Source organism: Tiliqua scincoides, chromosome 3, assembly GCF_035046505.1.
Source record: "Tiliqua scincoides isolate rTilSci1 chromosome 3, rTilSci1.hap2, whole genome shotgun sequence".
Taxonomy (NCBI): Eukaryota; Metazoa; Chordata; class Lepidosauria; order Squamata; family Scincidae; genus Tiliqua; species Tiliqua scincoides.
In genome coordinates this window covers 199,890,820-199,916,069 of record NC_089823.1, presented here as the reverse complement: position 1 = coordinate 199,916,069, position 25,250 = coordinate 199,890,820, and the positions used below count along the sequence as shown (strand labels likewise).

The following is a 25,250-nucleotide window of genomic DNA, read 5'->3' as shown; positions in this document are numbered from 1 at the left end:
TGTCAAAACCAGAAGTGACATTTTTAATGCCTTATTGGGCTCCCCTCACCCTTGGAGGGTAGGTGTGGGGCACAGGGGGCTCTTCCACATCCACAGATAGGTGATACAGATACAGGATCCACAGATACAGGGGCCTCCTGTATTTTTCTAGAAGCGGCGTGCCAGATTAAGTAGTACAATTATGTTATAATGCAATTATTTTTCACTACTTTAGAGAATACCAGCTAAATCCTTCCTCAGTTCTGATCCTGTATCAATTACCATGTTCATGTCCGACATACCTTCTCACTAGTCCTGTCTAGCCTATATATGTCATCTTCATCTTCTGCCCTTACGTCAGGGTCTGTAGGTGAATTAAGCAGTAATTCTGTTATTTCAATTCCCTCTTGGGCAGAAAGAGCAGCAGCAATATGAAGAGGAGCTACTCCACCAAGCTGAAAAATAAATACCACACATACCCATTATCCAAATTACATAAACATTTCATACTGCATGATTCTTGTATATCACAAAATGACACCAAAACATTCTGACTTTAAAAGGAAGAAAATATACCCTTTCAGCAAAGACCAAGACCTTTTCAGAGACACCTAAGTTCTACACAGAATAATAATTAGGCTGCAATCCTATATACACTTGCCTTGACATAAGCCCCTCTGAACAAAATGGGACCTACTTTTAAGTAAATGTTCACAGAAATGTGCTAGGAGCAGGGCTTTTTTTGTAATAGAATGCAACGGAACGGCGTTCCTGCACCTTTTTTTATGCAGTTCCCTGCAGGAAAAAATGAATGGAGCCCTATGGGAAGTGAAAGTAGCGTGTAGCATGCATTTACTCACGAGTAGGCGTACTTGCCATAGTCCGTCAGAGAGGACTCCAAGGACGTCAGAATGGCCCTAATCCAATAAATGCAGCCCCCAAAAACACAAAAGGGAGAAGGAGGTCCCTGCCTCCCTCCCACCTGCAGTCTATTGAGCCCTATGGAAAGCAAGCAGCCTCACGTCACGTTTACTCGTGAGTAGGCAGACGCGCCTTGGCTGTTGGTCAGGCCAGGCAAAGGGGAATGTGAGGACACCAGAATGGTCCCGATCCCATGGAGCTGGAGATACTCCAGAAGGCAGCCTCTCCCCCCCCCCCCCCACTAATAAGGACAAAAAAGAGGCTTCAGGTGGTAAGGGGAAAGTTTTCTATTTTGTACTTATAAAGCCAGGAGGGTCTTTTTCTTGATATGCCTGAAATAGAAGAACTTTAAACTGGGCACTGGGGAGGACTGGAAATCCCACTGATTCTTTTTTTTTTGGGGGGGGGGGGTTATTGCAGGCAGGCTACAGAGTAAGCTCCATTGACCACTATGGGACTTACTTCAGAGTAGACATGCATAGGATTGAGCTCACAGGCTGCAATCCTACGCACACTTTCCTGAGAGTAAGCCCCATTGACCACAATAGGACTTACTTCAGAGTAGATTCACTTGGTGGAACAGGACTGGCTCCCCCTTATTTAATTATTTCTTTTAATTTAATTATTTATAATTATTTCTTTTAATTTGCTTGATGATGTCACTTCTGGCCATGACATCACTTCCAGTGGGTCCTGGACAGATTGTCATTCTAAAAAGTGGGTCCCGGTGTGTACTGGAATCTCGGTAGATCTGGAAAGGAGGTAGGCTGTGGTGTCAGCAGTGGCCCCTTTAAGGGTAAGGCCTGGGCTTCCAGGGAATGTGCTGTACAGCTGCAGCCACTTGAAGGCAATAGGGCCCTCAGGGATATAAGGAGCACCTGAGGCAGGAAAGGTTTGTGGGTAGCAGAAGGAGGAAAGCTTGAGACAGGGGAGACTGGATTAATGGACTAAGGAATTGATGGCTAATGGACTGATTGGTGAATGGACTTTGGAGACTGCTGGAACAGAGTGCTGGAGACACTGGAGTTTGGTGTGTGGCTGCTGTGCCTAAGACCTGCTGAGGACCAAGGGTCTGCTGCAGTGGCAGGAGGCTGCTGGCAGGAGAGAGAACCTCTGCAGGTTGAACAGGCGAGCTACCTGGAGGTGGGGTCCAGCAGGACTGCAGGGCAGAACCAGGGTCATTTGTTGGGGGAAAGAAGGGGAGCTAATTTGCTTAAAGTGGGCATAATTCTCCAGGCAGAGCTCAGCCTTGGAATCTGGCAAAACATGGTGCTAAAAGTTTGAGAACTGCTGCCATAAGTTGTTAGTAAGTTGACACGGGGGGGGGGGGTGTGACTCTACAAGTTTTCAAAATCACTAAAATCAGAATTTGGAGGAACAATACTATCATGTTTTATATCAATCTATGTGTAATTTCATGCAGAATGCAATGAAACAAACCACATTGAAGTATCTGTGTTCTAACAAAAGGTATAGCCAATAAACCAGTGGGGGTAGGGTGATGGTACATCACCACGCCTACTGCACAGGCCTCCGGCACCGGGTGACGCGAATCCTAGTGCTGATTCCAAAAATGGCATAAGTTTTCCCCTATCATTTCTAGTTTTGGAAATATGGCATAGTCTCAGTGAATGGTTCAAGGAGCTTCCTCATGAGGAAGCCTATGCTATGGCCATTCTTGGAATCAGCAACCCAAATTCATAAAAAAACCACCATAAATTTTGATAAAATGTTTTTCTGACCCTCAGTTTTCCAAGTCTTTTTTATAGATTAAAGATCGTCCTGAACTATTGTTTGCCAATGGCAAAGAGTGGTTAACTTGATAACTGTAGGCACAGTGTATTTTAGTGCATTTTACATTAAAACAGTGTTTCTCAAACTGTGGGTCGGGACCCACTAGACGCTGTGCCAGAACCACCATTCAGAGCGCGATACCATAGTCTTTCAAGACTGAGGTATCGAACTAAGGGTCGGGACCCACTAGGTGGGTCATGAGCCAATTTCAGGTAGGAACCCATTCATTTCAATATTTTATTTTTAATATCTGTATTCAATAGTGTTGAATGCCTTTTTGTTATCCTCTCTGTATGTGTTAATCACGTGTTGTCTAGTTGTAGCTTATTACCTATTTCTCCCATAAAAATGGTTTAAAAATAAATAAAATGTTAACAAGTTGTGAGTTCCTGCACTTTTTTTTTTTTTACAAAAAGCACTGGCTAGGAGGCATGCATTTTGAGAAGTTACATACTTCTATTAACTGCATTACGAAATATAGTCACCTTCCACATGGACTGATTAAACACTTACACAGAATGGTTTAAAATCAGTCCAAGCAAGATAAGAATTATTTTTAAAAATATATTTTTGCCCTTATAGGTGATGTTAAAGCAGCAACTGTCTGACCCTTTATTTGGGAATACGCTCTGCTGTTTTTTACAAAAAGAGTTTCACATCATATATACATAATAGCATCCGCTGTAGTCCAAGATTAATGAAGGATACGTAAAACTTGACCTAGCACAAAACGTAAAATCTTGGCTGAGATTACTTAAGGCCCAATCCTAAGCAGTTTTCCTGTGCTGTGCAGCCATGCCAATAGGGCATGCACTGCATCTGCGCTATAGGGGTAGTCACAGAGGCCTCCTCAAGGTATGGGAACATTTGTTTCCTTACCTTGGGGCTGCACCAGTGCTGGAAAGTTGGATAGGATTGGGCCCTTAGTTTCTACTTATTCCCCCTATGAACACTAAGTAAATTCATCTGGAATCTCTGGAAAGTCCTAATATGAAGGTCTGGAGATGTAAGCACAAGAATAGCCCAAATGAATCAGACCAAGGTCCCTTTTGGTCCAGGGTCCTCTTGCCCACAGCAGCCTGCCAGGAAGCCTTTAGGAAGCCAACAGGTAGGACCTGTTGGAAGCAACTTCAGTTTGCTGATGCAACTTCCAGTTTGACCAGAAGTCACTTCCAGTCACTTCTGTGGGCCATTCTAAGACCCAGAGAGGCCAACTGAGTAGGTTGGCAGCTCCATACAACCCAGAAGAGGCCTCTGGGGCCTCCCCAAAAGCACTCCAGTACCACAAGAAGCATTGCATTACTAACCACAAAGTTTGGGAACCAAACATATACCAAGTATAATCTAAGGGCTTTGAGTATAAACCTAAAGAAATGAAATATACTTGAAATGTTCTACTGTCTTTTGAAAAACTAGACATGCTGTTATCAAGAATTCAGTTTTCACAAATGTATTTTTGGAAAAAGTAAGTGAATCCAACAATTTCATTAAAACAGCTCCTCTAAAATCTCAAAGCTGAGTCAGTATTTCACCAGAACAGACCTATACAACTTGTGACCCATTAATCCAACACAGTTTACCAGGAAATTGATAACCCTCCCTGTCTTCTTTTTCCTAGTTTGGACAGGAAAAATAGTCATCAAGCATCTGGCAGTGTACCATATACGGGCTAAATTTGGGTTGGTGTATTACACATTGTGGAGTCTATAGGAGACATTAAAACCCATTCAATAGGATTCATGTCATAGGCTTGATTTTTTTTTTTTAAAGGAGAATTCGACAGCTATCTGTTGATAATGATCACACACAAATACGTTATCCTTACTCTGGCTGGAAGTCGTATGTTAGTCCTTGCTCCAGCTTCTAAAAGGAGTCTCACTGCTTTCGGATCCGCAGCTTTAATAGCAAAGAAAAGGACATACATAGGGACAAGGCACATGTTGGGATCTGCTCCTCTCTTTAGGAGCAGCCTGATCGTAGCCAGTCTCTTTTTATGTCTAAAATCAACAGATGAAGGAGGGTGTTAATTGTTTAAACTTTAAAAAGGCCAACGTTTCTAATTCCAGACCCATGGGGATTCAATAAATTAGTACGCAAGTTCTAATCCTGCCAGTGGATTATTTCTCAACCATACATGCTAGAATCTTTTGTCTTTAATACAAAGACCAGCTTTCACAACTTACATTAAGAAGATGTAGCTTATATTTTGCATTAGATAGTAATGCAATGCTTGGAGACTTAGGGCGCAATCCTAACCAACTTTCCAGACTGACTTAGCCGCAATGCAACCCCCAAGGTAAGATAACATGCCCTTAGCTGGAGGAGGCCCTCTTGACTACCTCCCCACTGCAGGATGCAGAGCACACCACATTGGCACAGTGCTGGAAAGTTGGTTAGGATTGCGCCCTATATCTGTACTGGTTTGCAACCACCTCTTAACTGGTAAGCATGCTTCAGAAGAGGAAGATCAGACAGGAGCAATGATACAAATCGCCTAGAAAACAGCCCAAAGCAAACTAGTGATGCTGTCAGTCCCTGCCCATGCTGGTTGCTGGTCACCATTCCATAAGTGTAATATTGCAGAATCTCCACTGTGCAACCCTGGCCTACCCTTCTTTCATGGCCACCTCCAGAGCCTTTCGAACACAATCCTAGCTTCATGTATAGTAAGGGAGAGGAGGCATGGTCTGGTGGTTGAGCTGAAAGCTGTTAGAATAATGCTAAGCAGAAGTGTTATTGGCTGAAAATTGGATGGGAGACTGGAAGACCAGAAAAAAGCTGACAAGCTATCATGAGGACAGAGCTAGGAGGAGTCGCTGTTGTGACCTGTGACTGTGAGTGACAGATTCACAAGCGATACCACAGGAATGGAGACTCAGCTTCCAAGAAAGAAATAATAATTAACAGCTTGGCCAACCTGAAGCTGCTCCTGGTGGAAGCTCAGAAGGTATACTCAAATACCTGATATGTTGACCACACCATGAAGGATTCCATCTGGAAGCGAAGGGTTCTACAAGTGTTCGTAGAACAATGATAGCAAAAACTCATTTAAAATAAAGATGAGTTTAGTATTGAGTCTGTGAGAAAGGCGGTATGCAAATGCTGTAATTATTATTAAGGGAACTGCTTTTTCCATGAGGAATTCAAACATAACAAAGGTAATGCTTAAATGACAGTAAGAGTGGGGAATTAATCATGTGGGTTCCTCCCACAGAATTGGCATCCTACAGTGGCATCTGAATGTAAGCATATGGCCCCTCAGGAACAGCTTAGCATCTGTCTACTGGAGCATTCCTGCACTGTTCTATATACATCCAGCTGCAGGCATCAGAGATACCAGGTAAGGTGCTTCAACCTTCCTTGAGAGGAATTCTTCTTTGTAGAATCAGATAGCTTATACTTATATGCATGGGGGGGGGGGGAGAAGAGAGAGCGAGCTCTACCCAGAGAAGGGTTCAACTAGGACTGACCCAACAGCTCTGGTTGTTCTGTGTTCTTTTATAGTCACTTACTCCGTTATTGATAGTGCCATTCTTCTCACTGTGCCTTCATTCTGAACAATTTCTCCAACTGAAGTGGAGAAGGGTATTTTTGACAGGTGGTCGCTGAGAACAACTGCACCACGCTGCATGACTTCTGCAGAAACATTAATCTTATAGTTGTAAATACCACAATTCGTCTCAATGCTGGTGCAAGTCCTTTTTTCTCTCCTGCTCTCTGTAGCCTCCATCTCAGTATCTGTACCGGTATCTACCTTTTCACCAGGGGAAGACAATACTACAGGAGATAGAGGGTTGGGGCTTGGAGATGTTTTGTTTTCTACACTTCCTGCAGAAGGTCCAGATGACTCTGATAGTGTAACTGGCATAGATCCTCCAGATATTTCTCCAGCAATTTCACCTGCCTATATAAAAGGAAAAAAAACAGGACATAATTACTTTCTCAAAAAATGGATAACAATGCCTTGACACGAGAACACTATGAGCAACTGTTATCATGTGAGTATACAAACACATCAACAGTGTTAGACTGTCATACAAGTTAGAAAAAGTTTGACTGGACTACTTCAATTACACTTATATAAATGCTGTTGTCCAAAGCCCAATCCTGAACCAATCAAACATGGGGGCAGAGTTGAGGAAGCCATTCGGCTTGTGGGGGGGGGGGGTTTCAGGATGCAGCAGCAGAGGCTGCCGTGGTCTCCACCCCTTCATGGGCTCAAACTTCCCCTCCCTCTGCCCTCACTCCACCCTGTTCCGTCCACTCCCCTGTCCCAAAACACTCCAGTTTCCAGAAGTAACAATGGCTACCACTTAACACATGCATTTTATTCTTCACTGTTAAAATTCTTTCTGAACTCAATGTAAGACTGGCTATGCTTTTGTTTATGATAATTCGAACAATGTGGTAGATGGGGCTCTTAGAGATCTACTGGTGCAGAAGCAGACACCAGAATTCATGGGGCAGGACAAGGAGATAAGAAAATGCAAGAGTCTCAACAAGAGTTCTCTAGATTCCTAATCAAAAGGAAAAACGAAAACTAAAGCTCCCTGTGCATGCCCAAGACTTGCATCACAGCCACAAGAAGCTGAAATAAAGCTGAGTTTTTCCAAAAACTGAAAAAGGAATGCTTTGGTAAAGTCCTCCACCGTGTGCTCAGAGTAAAAAGTTGTGCACATTTATAAAACGCTATTAATAAATAACTGACTACATCACAAAACAAAGCATAAGGACAAGAAGTCAGTCACAATGCAATCTGGAATTGTGCAAGTTATTGTTACTGGCTCTGTACAATATTTCAAACTTCTGGCCTTATAGCAGAAATTGTCCAACATGATAATTGAAACTTCTGTTCTATCATCTAGCTTCATAGGAATTAAAGCCTAGATCACACACTCCATGCCTTCAACTGAATTGGCTCTCTTTTCCCATTTCTAGCATTATATTCTTATAACCAGTCAACATCTACTAGACTTGTAACAGCCCCTCCAATTAATGTTCCAAGGACACAGCATTCTTAGGAGTTTCAAATAATTTAATAGCCATGTCCTTTTGTGTGTGTGTTTGTGCTGCATTGCACATTACTAATACTGTCAAGTACCTCTTGACTACTGAGAAGATTGCTCATGAAAAAGGACCTACTCAATTATATTAGGAAGCTTTACAAGGGGACTTGACAAGTTCATGGAGAACAAATCTGTCAGTGCCTGCTAGTCAAGATGCTTATATGGGACCTCCAGTGATAGGTAGTATGCCTCTGAATACCAAGCTGGAGGGGAGCTTTGGTGGAAGATGGGTTTACCTTCTGCTTGCTGGTTTCCCAGAGGCATCTGATTGACGACTATGAGAAACAGGATGCTGAATGCTGGCCCAGTCCAACAGGACTATTCATATATTATGATACACATCTTTACTGTTGGCATTTTTATTTCATTTTTCATTAACTGTTAAGTACACATAAGATAAAACAGCTACAGGTCAGTCCTCTTTATCCATGGATTCGGTATCCGCGGATTCACACCAACCTGTACACTGAATACTATGGACCTGCACTCCAGTTGAGTCCAGAAGGTGTTCTAGGCCTATTAACCCGGAAAACCAGAAGTGACATTAAAAGGCCTCCCAAAGGCCTCAAAACACATCCAGATGCAACTAGAGTACAGCTCTGGTCAAGTCTGGAGGGTATGAGTGCCCAGACCTGCAGATTTGATTATCCATCGGTTTCAGCATCTGCGGGTGTTCCAGGAACTGAACCCCTATGAATGCTGAGGCACTACAGCGTGTGTCACTTAGCGCTTAGTTGATCATCTGCCTAATGATCAACTGCATATATGACAGTGATCACAGAGGTTCTTAATGATATAATTGGTAGCTGCAGAGCAGGGGGTGCCTGCCTGCACAACCAAGAGGAGGCTCTAATATGGCAACCAAGTCTCCCATAGCCTGCAGCAGTGTCTGCTTATTAATGGGGGAATCAGTCTCCAGTAGCCTGTGCAGGGAGTGTCTGTTTACACAAAGGCACTAGATGGGGTTAAATGTTTGCACAATGACCTAATCACATAACAATAGGGATCACATGCTCCATATCTCCTTTGTTAAGCAATGCACAACTGTAATGTACGATCAGTTAAAATCCAAATCTCAACAACACAATTCATATCAAAAGATACCCAACAAAACCATGATGATCCACAGGAATTATTTCTCAAAGGCATAACAAGAGTGTAACAAGAGTATTTTAGGCCCCAAACCGCCAAACTAGAGTTCAGGCCTTGCAATCACCATGCAACTAAACTAATGGGGGGGGGCAGGAGATTCATGGTAGGCAGAATGGGGTGGAGAGGGCAAGAAATAGAGTGGACAGGGGTCAGATCAAAGCTGGGAAGGGGGCAGTATCAGCAACAGTGACACCGCCTTCCCTACCTCCTTCCCAACCTCAGTCTGCTTTCCTGAGGTCACTTGTACTTGCACCAGCAAAATCACTGGTGCAGGTCTGAGTAGGCCCATTTGGGTGGTAAAGGTAAATGTTCCCTTACCTGGACAAGACCTCTGGGACTGACACCTAACAGGGTGCAGCGCACTTTCCAATGATGCAGCTGCATCAGCGGAGCAGGAGGGTGTTTGATAGGATTTGGCTGTCAATCTATTTTGTAATAGGACACCAGTAAGGTGTCCAAATGTTCAGAACACAGAAGGGTGTTCCAAAGCTCTGGGAGTACTGCATATGAGCTCTGCTCCTTATAAATACCAATCTGGCATCAAAGACCCACCAGATCCAGCCCATTTCAGGCTTTGGAAGTAAAAAATATTGCCTTCAGCTGAGATCAAGCAAAAACTAGTAACCATTGTAGTCATTTCAGTGTTTCTCAATATGGTGTAATATGACCATTGTCATCTCCGCCTCTTCCTCCACGGAGGAGTTCAACCTCCACTTTGTGAAAGTCACTGACATACCACCACAGACACTGGGGTGCACTTACAGTCTCTTTCATTCACTTGAATAGGGATTAGCAAAAATAAGAGTGGGGTTGTACCTTACAGCCCAGTCATGGAGCCCACCAGAGGACAGGGGACTCTGGATTTAATATTGTGCGGTACTCAGGACCTGGTTAGAAATGTCAATGTTACTGAGCCATTGGGGAACAGTGATCATGCTGCGATCCATTTCAACATGCACGTCGGGGGAAGAATACCGGGCAAATCTCTCACAAAAACCCTTGACTTCCGACGAGTGGACTTCCCTCAAATGAGGAGGCTGGTTAGAAGGAGGTTGAAAGGGAAGGTAAAAAGAGTCCAGTCTCTACAGAGAGCATGGAGGTTGCTCAAATCAACAGTAATAGAGTCCCTTTAGGGAGAAGGGCGGGATATAAATAAAGTTTTTTATTATTATTATTAGAGGCCCAGCGGAAGTATATACCGCAAAGGAAGAAGGGCTCGACTTAAGTCCAGGAGGGTGCCCGCATGGCTAACCAGCCAAGTTAGAGAGGCCATAAAGGGCAAGGAAGCTTCCTTCCGTAAATGGAAGTCTTGCCCTAATGAGGAGAATAAAAAGGAACATAAACTGTGGCAAAAGAAATGTAAGAAGGTGATACAGGAGGCCAAGAGAGACTATGAGGAACGCATGGCCAGCAGCATTAAGGGGAATAATAAAAGCTTCTTCAAATATGTTAGAAGTAGGAAACCCACCAGAGAAGCGATTGGCCCTCTGAATGGTGAGGGAGGGAAAGGGGAGATAAAAGGAGACTTAGAGATGGCAGAGAAATTGAATGAGTTCTTTGCATCTGTCTTCACGGCAGAAGACCTTGGGCAGATACCGCTGCCCGAATGGCCCCTCCTGACCAAGGAATTAAGTCAGATAGAGGTTAAAAGAGAAGATATTTCAGACCTCATTGATAAATTAAAGATCAATAAGTCACCGGGCCTGGATGGAATCCACCCTAGAGTTATTAAGGAATTGAAGAATGAAGTTGCTGATCTCTTGACTAAAATATGCAACTTGTCCCTCAAAACGGCCATGGTGCCAGAGGATTGGAGGAGATAGCAAATGTCACGCTGATCTTTAAAAAGGAAAAGAGGGGGGACCTGGGAAACTATAGGCCAGTCAGCCTAACATCTATACCTGGTAAGATGGTGGAATGCCTCATCAAAGATAGAACCTCAAAACACACAGACGAACAAGCCTTGCTGAGGGAGAATCAGCATGGCTTCTGTAAGGGTAAGTTTTGCCTCACAAACTTTTAGAATTCTTTGAAAAGGTCAACAAGCATGTGGATGTGGGAGAACCCGTGGACATTATATATCTGGACTTTCAGAAGGCATTCGACATGGTCCCTCACCAAAGGCTACTGAAAAAACTCCACAGTCAGGGAATTAGAGGGCAGGTCCTCTCATGGATTGAGAACTGGTTGAAGACCAGGAAAAAAAGAGTGGGTGTCAATGGGCAATTTTCACAATGGAGAGAGGTGAAAAACGGTGTGCCCCAAGGATCTGTCCTGGGACCGGTGCTCTTCAACCTCTTCATAAATGACCTGGAGACAGGGTTGAGCAGTGAGGTGGCTAAGTTTGCAGATGACACCAAACTTTTCCGAGTGGTAAAGACCAGAAGTGATTGTGAGGAGCTCCAGAAGGATCTCTCCAAACTGGCAGAATGGGCAGCAAAATGGCAGATGCATTTCAATGTCAGTAAGTGTAAAGTCATGCACATTGGGGCAAAAAATCAAAACTTCACATATAGGCTAATGGGTTCTGAGCTGTCTGTGATAGATCAGGAGAGAAAACTTGGGGTGGTGGTGATCAAGTCGATGAAAGTGTCAACCCAATGTGCGTTGGCAGTAAAGAAGACCAATTCTATGCTTGGGTTCATTAGAAAAGGTATTGAGAACAAAACGGCTAATATTATAATGCCGTTATACAAATCTATGGTAAGGCCACACCTGGAGTACTGTGTCCAGTTCTGGCCGCCGCATCTCAAAAAGGATATAGTGGAAATGGAAAAGGTGCAAAAGAGGGCAACTAAGATGATTGCTGCACTTGGGCACCTTCCTTATGAGGAAAGGCTACGGCGTTTGGGCCTCTTCAGTCTAGAAAAGAGAGGCCTGAGGGGGGACAAGATTGAGACATACAAAATTATGCATGGGAAGGATAAAGTGGCTAGAGAGATGCTCTTTACACTCACACATAACACCAGAACCAGGGGACATCCACTAAAATTGAGTGTTGGGAGAGTTAGGACAGACAAAAGAAAATATTTCTTTACTCAGTGTGTGGTTGGTCTGTGGAACTCCTTGCCACAGCATGTGGTGACAGCATCAGGCCTGGATGCCTTTAAAAGGGGATTGAACAAGTTTCTGGAGGAGAAATCCATTACGGGTTACAAGCCATGATGTGTATGTGCCACTTCCTGATTTTAGAAATGGGCTTTGTCAGATGCAAGGGAGGGCATCAGGATGCAGGTCTCTTATTATCAGGTGTGCTCCCTGGGGCACTTGGTGGGCCGCTGTGAGATACGGGAAGCTAGATGGGCCTATGGCCTGATCCAGTGGTGCTGTTCTTATGTTGTCCTTCTTCCCCAGATTCTCTCCACCCTGATTCTGAGATTTCCCAAGCAGTTAATAGGGATAGGTTCTGGATCCCTGGGAATCCTGCTCCTTCCTCTTCCCCAGGTGGACACAGGTCTCTCAGGCTGCTTCCACCTAAGTGCCAGGCCTCTCACCAGGCACAGGCAGCCAGTCTGCCTTCCCTGGTTTGTTTTCACTCCTCTTTCTCCTCTCACCTTGGGCCCGATCAGTCATGTTCCCTCTTAACTCTTCCTGTTCTTCCTCCTCCATGCCCAGCTTTCCTCATGTCTCTTCATCCCTCTCCTTTTCCTTACCCTCCTTCAGAATCCAGCCAAGTGGCTTCCCCTTGGTTACCCTGTCTCACCTCTATCCTCGTTTCTGTTTCTGTTCTTTCCTCCATCTTCCTTGCTCCCTCATCCTTTTTCCTTCATCCCACCCTGTTGCAGCCCAGCCCTTTTAAAAGAGTGGGAGCCATCCTCTGCTCTTCTAGCCAGGTGCTGCCTATCCACCCTCCCAACTGACAGTCAAGAGCAGGCAACAACCAAAGATATCATTGGCTGTCACTCTGGCACACAGCTGATCAGCAGGGTTGCATGTGCTACCACCCATCCGACTGGCAGGACTATGTTCTTCCCACCCGCTTGTCATGTCTTTTCGGAGAGCACAGCTATACGCTGTACTATTCTTAATCTTTTTAATTTACAAGAAGTCTTCACTTACCATAGTTTTGTACAACAGTGTTTTGTTTTAATGTTGATGAGATGTTCCTTCCAATTAGAGGCAATCCAAACAAGTCAGGGAAGGGATTGGAAGGGCAAAATAGCCCTTAGAATCCCATGCAAATACAAACACCAGAAAACAAAAGAAACCAGCGACTGTGCGATGACCAAAGCTGGGTTACCAGAACTCACCTGCCTGAACTTAGCAAGACTCTCGCTAAGGTGCTGTGGGAAGGGTTTGTGGTACCCTCGGGAGCTTGTTGATGCAGTCTGGCTTGCTGCATATGGATGGAGAGCGACTGAGGTGTGGAAGCAGTCCCACATGCCCCCTCCCTTCCTACATGGATGGGAGGCCAGCTAGACTTTTAGCAACAGCAGCTGCCACCACTGCCCCCTCATAGCTGTCTCCAGTGTTTACCTGCTTCAACTCCATTGCCTTAAACGTAGCCTTTGCAACACCACTAGGAGTGCAAGAGGGACAAGTGGGTGTAACTTTTGGGTGCAGCAAAAGCTGGAGAAGCAGCAGAGAGCAAAAGTAGAAAAGAAGGGGAAACAAGCTGGTGCTTGGCTGCTGCTGCTTCCTCCGAGCCGCTCACCTGCCTCACATGCCCAAAGAAACGTAATGGGGAGCCACAACCAACAGCTAGTATATCAATTAGAATACAGTAAAATTGGTTTCACTATAGGTCGTTTCCCTTAGTTGCAGTTTCCAGGAGGCTAAGTGAGGACTTCCTGCAAACATCTGTCATCTGAGGTCATACAACTGTTAGCTAACTTGGGTACAAGAAAGGTAAGATGTAAAAAAGTGCCAATAAATAAACGAATATCAACATGTATACTATTATCTAGGCCAAAGCACTATGTACCAGTTAAAATTTCTAAATTGTTATAGACAATCCACGTGCAGAACACCAGTCCTATCTAGAGGAATGACAGTCGACATGAAAACTACATAGGAGTGTGTAGTGTTCTTAATCACAGGGCCACAGCAGCTGTTTGCTCAAACAGTCAGCTCTGGACTGCAAAGCAAAGCAAGTTCATGATTGTTCCACCTCAGAACTACATCAGTTTTAAGTGAGTGGCAAAGTCATTTCAAGTAAGTCAGTGGTTCTCACTTTATAGCCCATGACCCACTTTTTAGAATGACAATCTGTTGGGGCCCACTGGAAGTGATGTCATTAACCTGGAAGTGATGTCATGGCTGGAAGTGACATCAAGCAGGAAAAATTTTAACAATCCTAGGCTGCAATCCTATCCACACTTACCCAGGAGTAAGCCCCATTGACTATCATAGTTTAAAGCATAAACATTGTAGCCTGTTAAAAATACAGATCTTCCCAAATGCAGTCACATACCATGTTGGCATCAAGTCTAATATACTAAAAACAAAATATTGAAATAAATGGGGACCCACCCGGAATTGGCTCGTGACCCACCTAGTGGGTCCCAACCCACAGTTTGAGAAACAATGAAGTAAATATAAATGTGAAGCCAAGTCTGAAACAAACCCACAAACAGTCTTTGACGCATTTCATGGAACTCTATTGCAGAGACTTATTTTTTACAGATTTATAAAGGACTGACCTCTCTTCTAAAGAAACTCCTCTCAGCAATATTGGGATGAAATGATTCTACTGGAAAATAAGAAATAATGCTCATGGATAGTGCTGATAGTCCTTCGTCATTGCATTTATTCACATCAGCCCCATTATCAAGGAGAAGATCGATGATGTCATCCTGGTAATTCATCTGCACAAGAAAATTATCTGAGTTATTTTCATATAGAAATAGTGTTTTTTATGAATCCTAAGTTTTTTTTAAAGCCCCATTTGAGAAGACTGCAAGGTTGTGGGTTTGACTTTATAGATAAGGTTGCACGTTCCTCAACAAGATTTTTTTTCCTTAACTTTTTCCTCATGTTTGCACTGCTGTTGTAAAGTTTATCATCAATTATCATGGAAAAACTACAGTAGCAGACAGGAATACTGGCACAGCAGGGAAACATAAATTAAATCTGGCCTGACACATAGTGGGTGGCATAACACATAGTAAGATGCAGTGTCTTACAGAAGCTGCAGCAAGGGCAGTGAATCCGCGTACATCAGCTACATCTGGGTGGACCAGGTTGTCTCTCAGAAGCTCATACACCCTGTTGCAGTCTCCTATCACTGACTTCTCAATCAGCTCCTCAGCGGCAAGCTCTTTGAGACCTTTGTTCGCAAAACCATTCCGGTAGCCTTCCAGAACACAATTAACATCCCAGTCGGTGTCCATCTGGCAATGCCTAGAACCAAGCAAGCAAAAAATGCACAGGTTAAAGTCAATACACATGTTTATATACACCATGGTTCTCAGCACCCAGAAAATCTGTCAACAGAAAAAGAATGGACAATTTTCCCCCCACTCCCCTGCACATATCTGTCTCTGGCCTATAGTGCGGTAAACCTGTGCAATTTCATACTGCTGGTTCTGGGTGGGGTGGCACAGGGTTGATGCTTCTCCACGCAAACCAAATTTCTCTCTATATAGGAAACTAGATTACAGCTTCTAGCTTAATCTTCTTCCCTGGTGTTAGCTTTCTATGTAAGGAATTTTTTTTGTATAGAAGTGCATCCAATTCCATCAGTTCAGAAACAAGGCAGCTAAGAAGGTTTATAAAATTAGACATGAAGTGTACATGTTGGGCAGAGTTATTTTTCTCCCTCTGCCATAACTCTTGTCACCCAATAAAATGGATTGGCCACAGATTCAGCACAGACAGAGAAAAGTAAATCTTAATACAACACATCATCAATTAATGGAATTCAATGCTACTAGATGTTGTGTGGGCTAATAGCTTAGATGGCATTAAGACAGCCTTACAAAACTGCTATAATAATATTATAGTTTAACAAAATTCAGCTGCAAGACTGATTTCTGAAAATTCTTTCATGGTTTGAGTATTATCAATACATAGTCTTGTACTCATGATTTTGGAAGACTATGTAAACAAAAACTTACCATTTTGCCTAATGTCTTATCAGCCTTATAATGCCATCAAAGTCTGGTGACATTAAAACAAAAGCCAGCTTTTCGGCATACATTATGTAGTGTTGTGTATATATGGGGCATTCTTGTAATTAAGCAGGAGCAAAAGGATAGCTGGACACATATGGTGTAAGCTTGAAAAAAAAGTTGAGCTGCATGAAACAGTCATTATTTATTAGAAAAAATTATATCCTGCCTTTCCCATGCAGAAGCAAATGCCTGAGGCAGCTTACAAAGCTCAATAATAAAACATGCAACGTACAGCAGCAATAAGTAAAATCATTTTTAAAAAAATCAAAAACACATACACAATAAAGCCATCGGGGGAATAACTATTCGGTCAAGAAAGTAGCAGTCAAGCCACAGCACTATTATAGAGGCACAGAGGCACATCAATCCCTCAACCAAATACCAGACAAAACAGGCGTGTTTTGAGCACTCGCAGAAAAGCCATGAGCCCATTGAGAACTAGGGGGTAGTTCTTAATTCTCCTGGAAGAGAATTCTATAATTATGGTACCACTACAGAGAAGGTTCACTCCTGCACAGCCTTCCCTCTAACGTGGGACAGAGGCAGCACTTGAAGGAGAGCCCCCTCAGATGACTTAAGAAAGCGGGCCAGAATGCATGCAGGAAGGCAATCCCTCAGATGACTTGAACCCAAATCGTGAAGGACTTTAAAGATCAACTGCCTAGCTCCAATAACTACCTGGGCCACAGCATTCTGCACTAACTGCAACTTCCGATCCGTCTTCAAGGGCAGCCCCCATAGAGCATATTACAGTAAGCCACTATTGAAATCACTAAGGCACAGACCACCATGGTCAGATCAACTCAACTATGGCTGCAGCAGGCGCACCAGCCAAAGCTGAGCAAATGCACTCCCAGCTATCACCACTACCACCTGGCTCTCCAGGGAGAGCTGCAAGTTCAGGAGCATTCCCAAACTGTGCATCCATTCCTGCAAGGGGACTGCAACTCCATTCAGAGTGAGCAAATGACTCTGGGCCCAATCCTATCCAATTTTCTAGCACCAGTGCAGCCACAATGCAGCTCCAAGGTAAGGCAACAAATGTTCCCATACCTTAAGGAGGCCTCTGTGATTGCCTCTCCACAACAGGATGCAGTGCATGTCCCATTGGCATGGCTGCACTGGCACTGGAATATTGGATAGGATTGGGCTCTCAGTACCTGCATTGAGGGTTTCCTGACCGGGTGGACCTCTGTCATCTAGAAACCCCATAAACAGCAGGGCTTCAACTGCACTACATTTCTATGCAGTCATCTAAAAACATCAAATTTACTCCATCATTCACTCCATTTCATATACCAATCCTTACCTATATTTATAGATGTGTTTCTGCATCTTGATCATGAAAGGAGTTATATTGGTAACAGGCCATAGTTTTTCATAATATATCTGTTTCTTTTTCTTGAAATAGCGCAAATCAAACTCTTTCAAAAAGGAGCGAGTAAGAGGAAGGTGATCTGCATCAATTGAGTATATGTACATTTTTTCAGGCAAGGTGAAGTTGTCATCATTTAAGAGAAGGCGTTTGTAGCTGTAGAAAAATGGGTCCGTCTCCTCATTCAGATCCCACAGTTTATTGACATCCTCTGAAATATACTCTGTCCTGGACTCAGCATCCAAATATATGCTGAGTTCTGGGAAATCTGAAAGAGTAAAATGCCCTGGTATTTCCGTACACAGTTTAATTATGTTATTTCGATGCCACAAGCCAACACTTTGACTACCGTCTGGATAATTTTCAATCCCTGGTCCAAAGCGCTCATCAGCCTTGTAAAGACCCTTTAGAAAAGAAAAACAAAGACAACAAGAAATACAAGTGAAAAAACAAGCAAACCAGCAGTATAGTTTAAGGCTGCAATCCTACGCACACTTTCCTGGAAGTAAGCCTCATTGAATAAAATGGAACTTATTTCTGTGTAGATATGCACAGGCTTGCACTCTACTTGCAAAACTTATCTTCATTCTTCTACATATACAAATTTAAAATAAAAAACAAGACTAAAAAGGCGGGTAAACTACTCTCCAAAATACAGTGAGGGTTTTATCAAACAAACCAGTAATAATTATTACAAAAGCCAAACCAGATCATTTTGCAACAAGGAAGCATAACCCCAAAGGCAGTGGTTCCCAAACTCTGTGGCACCCTTCACACTCACATGGGTGCTGCACGGCCTCTCCTTCCTGGTTCAGCAGGCCATTGTGTGAAATCTTGCAAGAATAACACAATATCTTGCAAGGATAGCACCATGTTGGCCTGGTGAGCTGGGAAGAAGAGGCCACGTACTGCCTCCGTGAGTGCGCCAGGGCACACACATTGAGAATCTCTGTCCAAAGGGTTTATAAAGCCCAGTCAGCATTTGGACTTACTATAACATCAAAGTGTTCTTTTGACAGAGACCTGGCTGGCCTTAAAGCAAGGAAACTATTCACAAACAGCAAGCTCACATTAATTCCGCTTGTATGCTTATTTATATCTGAGCATGGATCCTTTTGCCTCTGTACTTGCAGATTCAGGTTCAGATATATAAGGAAGAAATACGTATATACTTGGGGGTTGCAAGGCACACCTCTTGGCATTTGGCCGCTTGATCAAAAAAGGCAGTGCATTCAGGACCAGCCCACCCACAAGATCAACTGAGGTGATCATCTCAGGCAACATATTGTTGGGGGGCACCCACCCCGGTCCACTCAGGGCTTTTTCTTTTTCCCTTGGACTGGAAAAGGAAGAGGGGGATAGAATGGAAGTATAGAGGAAAGGAGAATAGAAGCGAGAAGAATAGTAGACTAAAGCAGTGTTTCACAACCAGTGGTATGGGTATTACCAATGGTACTTGTGGTGGTGTCTGGTGGTATTCGTAGGACCTCTAGACACCTGCCACCCAGCAGAAAGACCATGAATGTGACACAACAAACAGCAGTGGGAGGCTCTGTTTGGCAGGAAGAGCTCCAAAGAGTGGTTTTCCTCACTTGATAAAGCCCATCCACACTGAGCCTCTTACTGGCGTTTGTCACATCACATCTGGCCTCCCAACCTAGCAGTAACTGTTGATGATGTCAGCACCAGTTACTTCCAGTGGTATTTCAAATAGATAGACCATGTGATGCAGTACAGCAAAGGACAAATGTTGAGAAACACTGGAGCATCTGTGACACTCTAGTGCAGCACTACCCTTTCCTCTTCTGCTCCATCCCCCTCTTCCTTTTCCAATTCATGGACTGGGAGGAGCAGAAGCTGGCACATCAGCAGGCAAGGGAAGGGAAGTGCCAGGAAGTCTTGGACCAGCCCTGGGTGCATTGCCTAAGGGACTCAACCAGTTAGGTTATAGAATAATGCAGATCCATGCAAAATATTGTGGTTTTCTATCAATGGCTCCCAAATTATTTTTGTATTTAATCTATTGCATCCTGCCAGACCAAATGCTATCCTGATACTAAGGGCCCTAAATGCCCACTGCTGAATATTATGTGGGATACAAGCAGGCTAGAGGTCTCATCGGAGGAAGAGGACATTTATCCCCTTATCCAGAGTAATGTCCTAGCCTGCTCAATGGGGTTTCTCAAATCTACACCAGCTAATTCACTGGCAAAGACTGAAGGAGTCCCATGTCGGGCTTCTGAGCCAGATATGGGGAATAGGATTTGGAAGAGGAGGCCTCTGCCAGTCCCATCCCCCCTTACTCATTGGGTGGCACAAACTTGCTTTACAGCACATTTGCGACCCCTACCACCAGCACTGCAGTTGCAGCGCTGGTTGTAGGACAGTATTGGATTGGGCTGCCCAACTTGTTCTACTAGTACATACAGTAAATACTTAAAATATCTAAGAAATTCAAAACTAAAAAATTACTGGAAAAAAAAGACAGCAGCGGAATGTAGAAAAAACATGACTGTAACATGGGGTTTCTCACTTGACCGCCGACCAAAAGGACGGCAGTAAGGAAAAGACGCTCATGTAGGGCGCACAGCCCTCCCTGAGCGCCTTGGATCCTGCAGAGCAGAGCTCCACGGATCCTCCTACATCCCTCCCCCGGCACACCTCCCGCCTGTCCCCCGGCACACCTCCCCCTACCCTCTCTCCAACCCTTGCCAGCCTCCCCCCTCCCCGGAACACCTCCTCTCCGTCCCCATCCCTGCCTCCCCTACCATGCCACTGGTCTGCAGTCCAGGAGACTGTCGAGCCATGGTAGCTGGGCGACTGCCTGGCACTAGCCCAGCACCAGCCAGCGCTGGGCTAGCACAGGTGCAAGTCTAGCGGTGAGCCCCGCAAACATGCCTTATGGCACGTTTGCAACTGTGCTCGGCGGCACAGAGCTGTGCCGCCAAGCACAGGATTGGGCTCTTGGTTTGTCACACTGAAAACCGAATAATCAACATGACAAGAGAAAAGGTATGTACTCTACGTACATATCCAACAGTCAAAATTGGGACCTGCTGGTTTCATATATTTTTGAACAAATTCTGTGCAAACTGCCTGTATCTCTACAGCTCCAGCTGTGCACCCAAGGTTGTTCCTGGTGCTAAACAAATGATTCATCATTGACTCTGAAATACTTCAGATAATTATAACTCATTATACAATTACATTAAATAAATTAATCTTATTATTAATTTAATTAATTAAATTAATTAATAAATAATAATAATTATTTATTAATTAATAAATTATTTATTATTATTATTATTAAGAGATACAGGTGGAGCCAGTTTATCCAGTTTACAGGAGCCAGTTTACAGGTGGAGCCAGACTTTTCATCCACGGATGTGACTCAATGCAGGTCCCCTGGACCCTCATTGAGCCAGACGCAGTTCCACCTGAGCCCTCCAAAGGGGACCAGCAGCTAAGCTCCAGTCCCCTCTGGAGGGCTTTCTGAAGTCCGCAGAGGCAGTGCACATCCCTGCCACTGCAGGCTCCAGAATGGTCCAGAGAGGTGAAAAAAATGCCACTTCCAGAAAGCCCTCTGGAGACCCCAGTCCCCTTCTGAGGGAGAAAGGGGCAGAAAATTGCAGATTTGATTATCTGCGATTTTTGGTATCAGCAAGGGGCCCAAGATCAGATCTCTCGCAGATACTGAGGCCCCACCTACATACTGTTTTCAACAAAGAAGTTCACAAAGCAGTTTACATAGCAAAATAAATCAAAGCATAATTAAACAAGCAATAATAACATACTATTAACATAAGTAATATATTATCACATTAATTGTAATATATTAATAACTTATTAAGCAACACATAACCAGATGTGTGCTAATTCTAAATATTTTATGGAAAAAAATGAACAGAAAAAGTGTGCTGAATTATTTTTTGAAAGACCTCATTATGGATTTGCTATTACCTGGAATGTTCTTCCATCCGTATATTCCATGGTTCCATAGCCTTCTTTACGGCTAAGATAAAATAATCCTGTAAATTTGGAGCCATCAGGCCAGAAGTAAACTCCTTTGCCATGACGGTGGTCTTTATAAAACTGCCCCACATATCTCTGTAATGCAGAAGGAGATACAAAATTATGCTGATGTTCAGACATAAACTGTACACACCTTAGTAACTCCCAAGTACAAATGAGGTAGGGAAACACCTACAGTTTCTATAGCTTGTGAAGGCATCTAATAAAAAAAATTGTAAGAAAACAACATACAGCACAGTGTTCATAGCTACTGCGGTGATTTCCACAGTGCTGTTGAGAAGGATCACATCCACCTTTGTGACTGTGCTTTTCCCACACCAAGTACACATTTATTACTGCCATATGTGTGAGGAAGTTTCCAGCTTAGTCATGACTAACTTACTTGGGACACAATCCTATGTGCGGGGTTCTGTGCATATGTGAAGTTTTTCAGATTCTCCCTCACTTCAACAGTCACCCTTACACCCTGAAAAGGGGAAGGGGCATGGCTCAGTGGCACATGCTTTGAATGCAGAAGGTCTCAGGTTCAACCCTCAGCCTTTCCAGGGAAGGCAGAGAAAAGTTCCTGTCTGAAACCTGCAGAGTTGTTTCCAGTCTGTGTTGAGAGTACCAATGTAGATGGACCAACAGTTTGATTCAGTATAAGGCAGTCTCCTCAGATCTATGATTTGGGCTCCTAGAAGTCCAGGACCCTCCAGAGGAGCACACCAAGAGAAGTGAGAGGATGCAAATAAAAATCAGGCATCCTACACTTGCACTGGCCTCAATGTTGCTACATGAAGGCAAATAAACTAAGTCAGTGGTTCTCAAACTGTTTAGCACTGAGATACACATTTTTGGAATGACAATCTAACCAGGACCCACCAGAAGTGATGTCATGGCCAGAAGTGACAACATCAAGCAAAATAAAATTATAGTAAAACAAATAATTAAATAAGAGAAGATGAGATCGGAGAGCCAGTCCTGTTCCACCAAGTGAATTTTCTCTGTAGCTTGCCTACAAAAACCTTAACACACACACCCCAAAATCAGTGCCCAGTTCAATTTAAATTCTTATATTTAAACCATATCACTATCAAGACCCACCTAACTTTACAAGTCTAAAAGAGAAAAAAAAAATTCCGCTTACCAGCTCAAGACTCTGTTTTTATCCTTTTTCAGGTGGGGGAGGACTACTTTCTGGAGCATTTGTTGAGCTCCACTTTCATCAGATCGAGACCATTCTTGTGGCCTTGCATTCCCTTTTACCTGACCTTCAACATGAGCCAAGGCACATTTGCTTACTCACAAGTAAATGCAAAGCTGTAGCTGAGTTTTGCTTTCCACAGGGCTCAATACATTTGTCAGACTGGAGAGGATTACATTCTCGAGATTTTTGGCATAAATGCACGATGTGGCTCTGTTTCACTTTCCATAGGGTTCCATGCATTTTCCTTCTCCGCAATCAGTTTATCAGTTTCAGCTTTGCAACCAAACAACCATCAGGTCACAACCCAGAGTTTGAGCAATTCTGAACTATGTACGGGTGGTACATGGGGGATCCATTCCCAGACTCTCTCACAGATAAAAATCGGTGGTTTGGCACCCTTTTAGGCTTCCGAAAGCAACCGGAGCTGTGCTCTGGTCGCCTCTAGAGTCTTTTCTGAGGCCTCTGGGAAGCCTTAGAAGGTCACTTCCAGTTTTGCCTGAAAACTTAAAGTGACATTTTAAGGCCTTAGAAGGCATCTGGAGAGTAAGGAAGCCTTTCCAGGCTCTCTGAAGGTCGTATAAGGCCTTAGATACAAATCCTATTCAATTTTCCAGCGCTGGTGCATCCATGCCAATGAGGTATGCACTGCATTCTGCAGTAGGGGAGCAGTCACTAAGGCCTCCTCCAGGTCAGCGAACATTTGTTCCTCAGGGTTGCATTGCTGTTCTACCAGCACTGGAAAGTTGGATAGGATTTGGCCCTTAAATCATCACTTCCAGCCACACGCAGCCTCCACGGGACTCAGAAGAGGCTCGAGAAGCAACTGGACACATCTCTGGTTGCCTCTGAAAGCTTCAGGTTGGGCCTAATCTGGCACAACGTGGGTCCAGAGGACCCAGATCCGCAGATAGTTAATCCACAGATACGTAGGCCCCACCTGTTGTAGAAACACTTATCAAAGAAAAGTTAACAGGTAAAGTGCAAAGGTATGTCACAAGCAACTTCAAATTTCTACCTCACAAAAATATTGGGGGGGGGGGGATAAAGTAATTAATATTTTCAAGAGAGCTTGAATATGGGACCATTCATTTGCAAGTCAGGGAGCTTATTCCACTTGGCTTCATCTTGGGGAAATGATAGCACAGAGCCATACCGTGAATTACAATATTTAATAAAACCGAATATATAGAGGATAAAGTTCAAACAAAGTTAGTAACCCTGTTCAATCCAGGATTTACAGCCTTCAAAAATTTCATTAATGTTAGGTTTATTACTGCAAGCTACTTTCACTGCAGTCAGAAGAGGTGGATAAGAACATATGCCTACTATTACAGAGAGATATTTATTAAATTCTATTCTACTAAACATTATTAAGCATACGTTGGGAGGTTGGTGTAATCTACTTGATAAAAGGAACAAGCAGAATACAATAAATTATATTTGAAATACCAGACCTATTTACTTATAATTATTTTTCTTTTCCATGATAGGCAATATTGCCACCTAGTGAGTAAAATTCCTTTCACTCCAATCCAGCAAGGACATTCCATGCAAATGAACTAGTTTTATGTGCGTGACTTCATAAACTTCTGGATCTGATACCACACATGCAACACCATCCTTAGAAAATGCAGGGAAAGGACTCTAGCGTCATGCACGCAGACTATGATCTTGAACCCCATCTACATCATCAAACAATGTAGTCAGTCTGAGTCATCTGTAGTCATCAAACAGAGCAGTCAGTTCTGACAGCACCAAATACCTGTGAGTAAATGGAATTTGGATACCTTTTCCTCCTTCCCTTCCCTCCTCTGTGCCAAGGCGACCAGTAGTGTCAGCAGTGACTCTGCAAAGAAGATTCCTAAATCATCCTTAACCCAAATTTATTGCATTGCTATTATGAAGTAGAGCAGCAGCAGTGTTTTCAAGATGCAACAAAAACAAATCTTAAAAAATAAATACTTTACCTCACCATTGCCCCACGTAAATTCTCCATAACCAAGTTTCAGATCAAATGCAAACTCTCCTCTGTAGCTGGAACCATCTGGCCACTCTTGCACACCAACTATACATTCAATTCTGTTATTATTGAGGTCATCTTCACTACATCTATCTTCCTGTTCACCACTTTCTTCCTCGTAATCTTCAGTCACATCTTCTTCATCATCACCTTCATAATCAAGAGCAGATTCTGGTTCAAAGTCCATTGTAGTTCCTTCACCACTGCCATCTCTCTCTGAGCTATCATCTTTTGAGTGGCCACCTTCCAAATCATCCTTGATCCCCCTGAAAATTGATTTACAAACTATAGTCATCTCACACAGCAATCCTAAACATTTTTAATTCTAATATTTTACTTTTGTATTCTTTACTTACTGCTACCTTACCTTATGTAAGTTGATTTCAATGTTTTTACTGAAAATCAGGTATATATTAACTTTTTTTTTTTTTTTACAAATCCCGCTGATTTCAAAGTGGCTCATTTGCATGGAAGTATGCTTAGGGCAGGGCTTTTCAAACTGGGGTGTCACGACACCCCAGCCTGTGGGCTCTGGCCTGTTTCCCCATAAGGGGCGGGGGCAGCCTGGAGGCAGGGAGGAGGCAGCAGCATGATCCCCAGGATCACG

At 43.5% G+C, this 25,250-nt stretch overlaps 1 protein-coding gene across 1 annotated transcript in view; it reads right to left on the bottom strand.

Annotated features, from left to right (window-relative positions):
- ANKMY1 (ankyrin repeat and MYND domain containing 1) overlaps positions 1-24,938 on the bottom strand; it is a 50,492-nt gene extending 25,554 nt beyond the window's left edge. The window contains exons 1-8 of the mRNA XM_066621502.1: positions 24,591-24,938; positions 21,363-21,509; positions 17,337-17,806; positions 15,038-15,254; positions 14,555-14,719; positions 6,207-6,598; positions 4,520-4,691; positions 282-434 (exon numbers count right to left, since the gene is read on the bottom strand). Coding sequence (XP_066477599.1) covers positions 282-434; positions 4,520-4,691; positions 6,207-6,598; positions 14,555-14,719; positions 15,038-15,254; positions 17,337-17,806; positions 21,363-21,509; positions 24,591-24,938 — 2,064 coding nt within the window. The remainder of the gene's footprint in view (positions 1-281; positions 435-4,519; positions 4,692-6,206; positions 6,599-14,554; positions 14,720-15,037; positions 15,255-17,336; positions 17,807-21,362; positions 21,510-24,590) is intronic.
- Between the last annotated feature and the right edge of the window lie 312 nt (positions 24,939-25,250).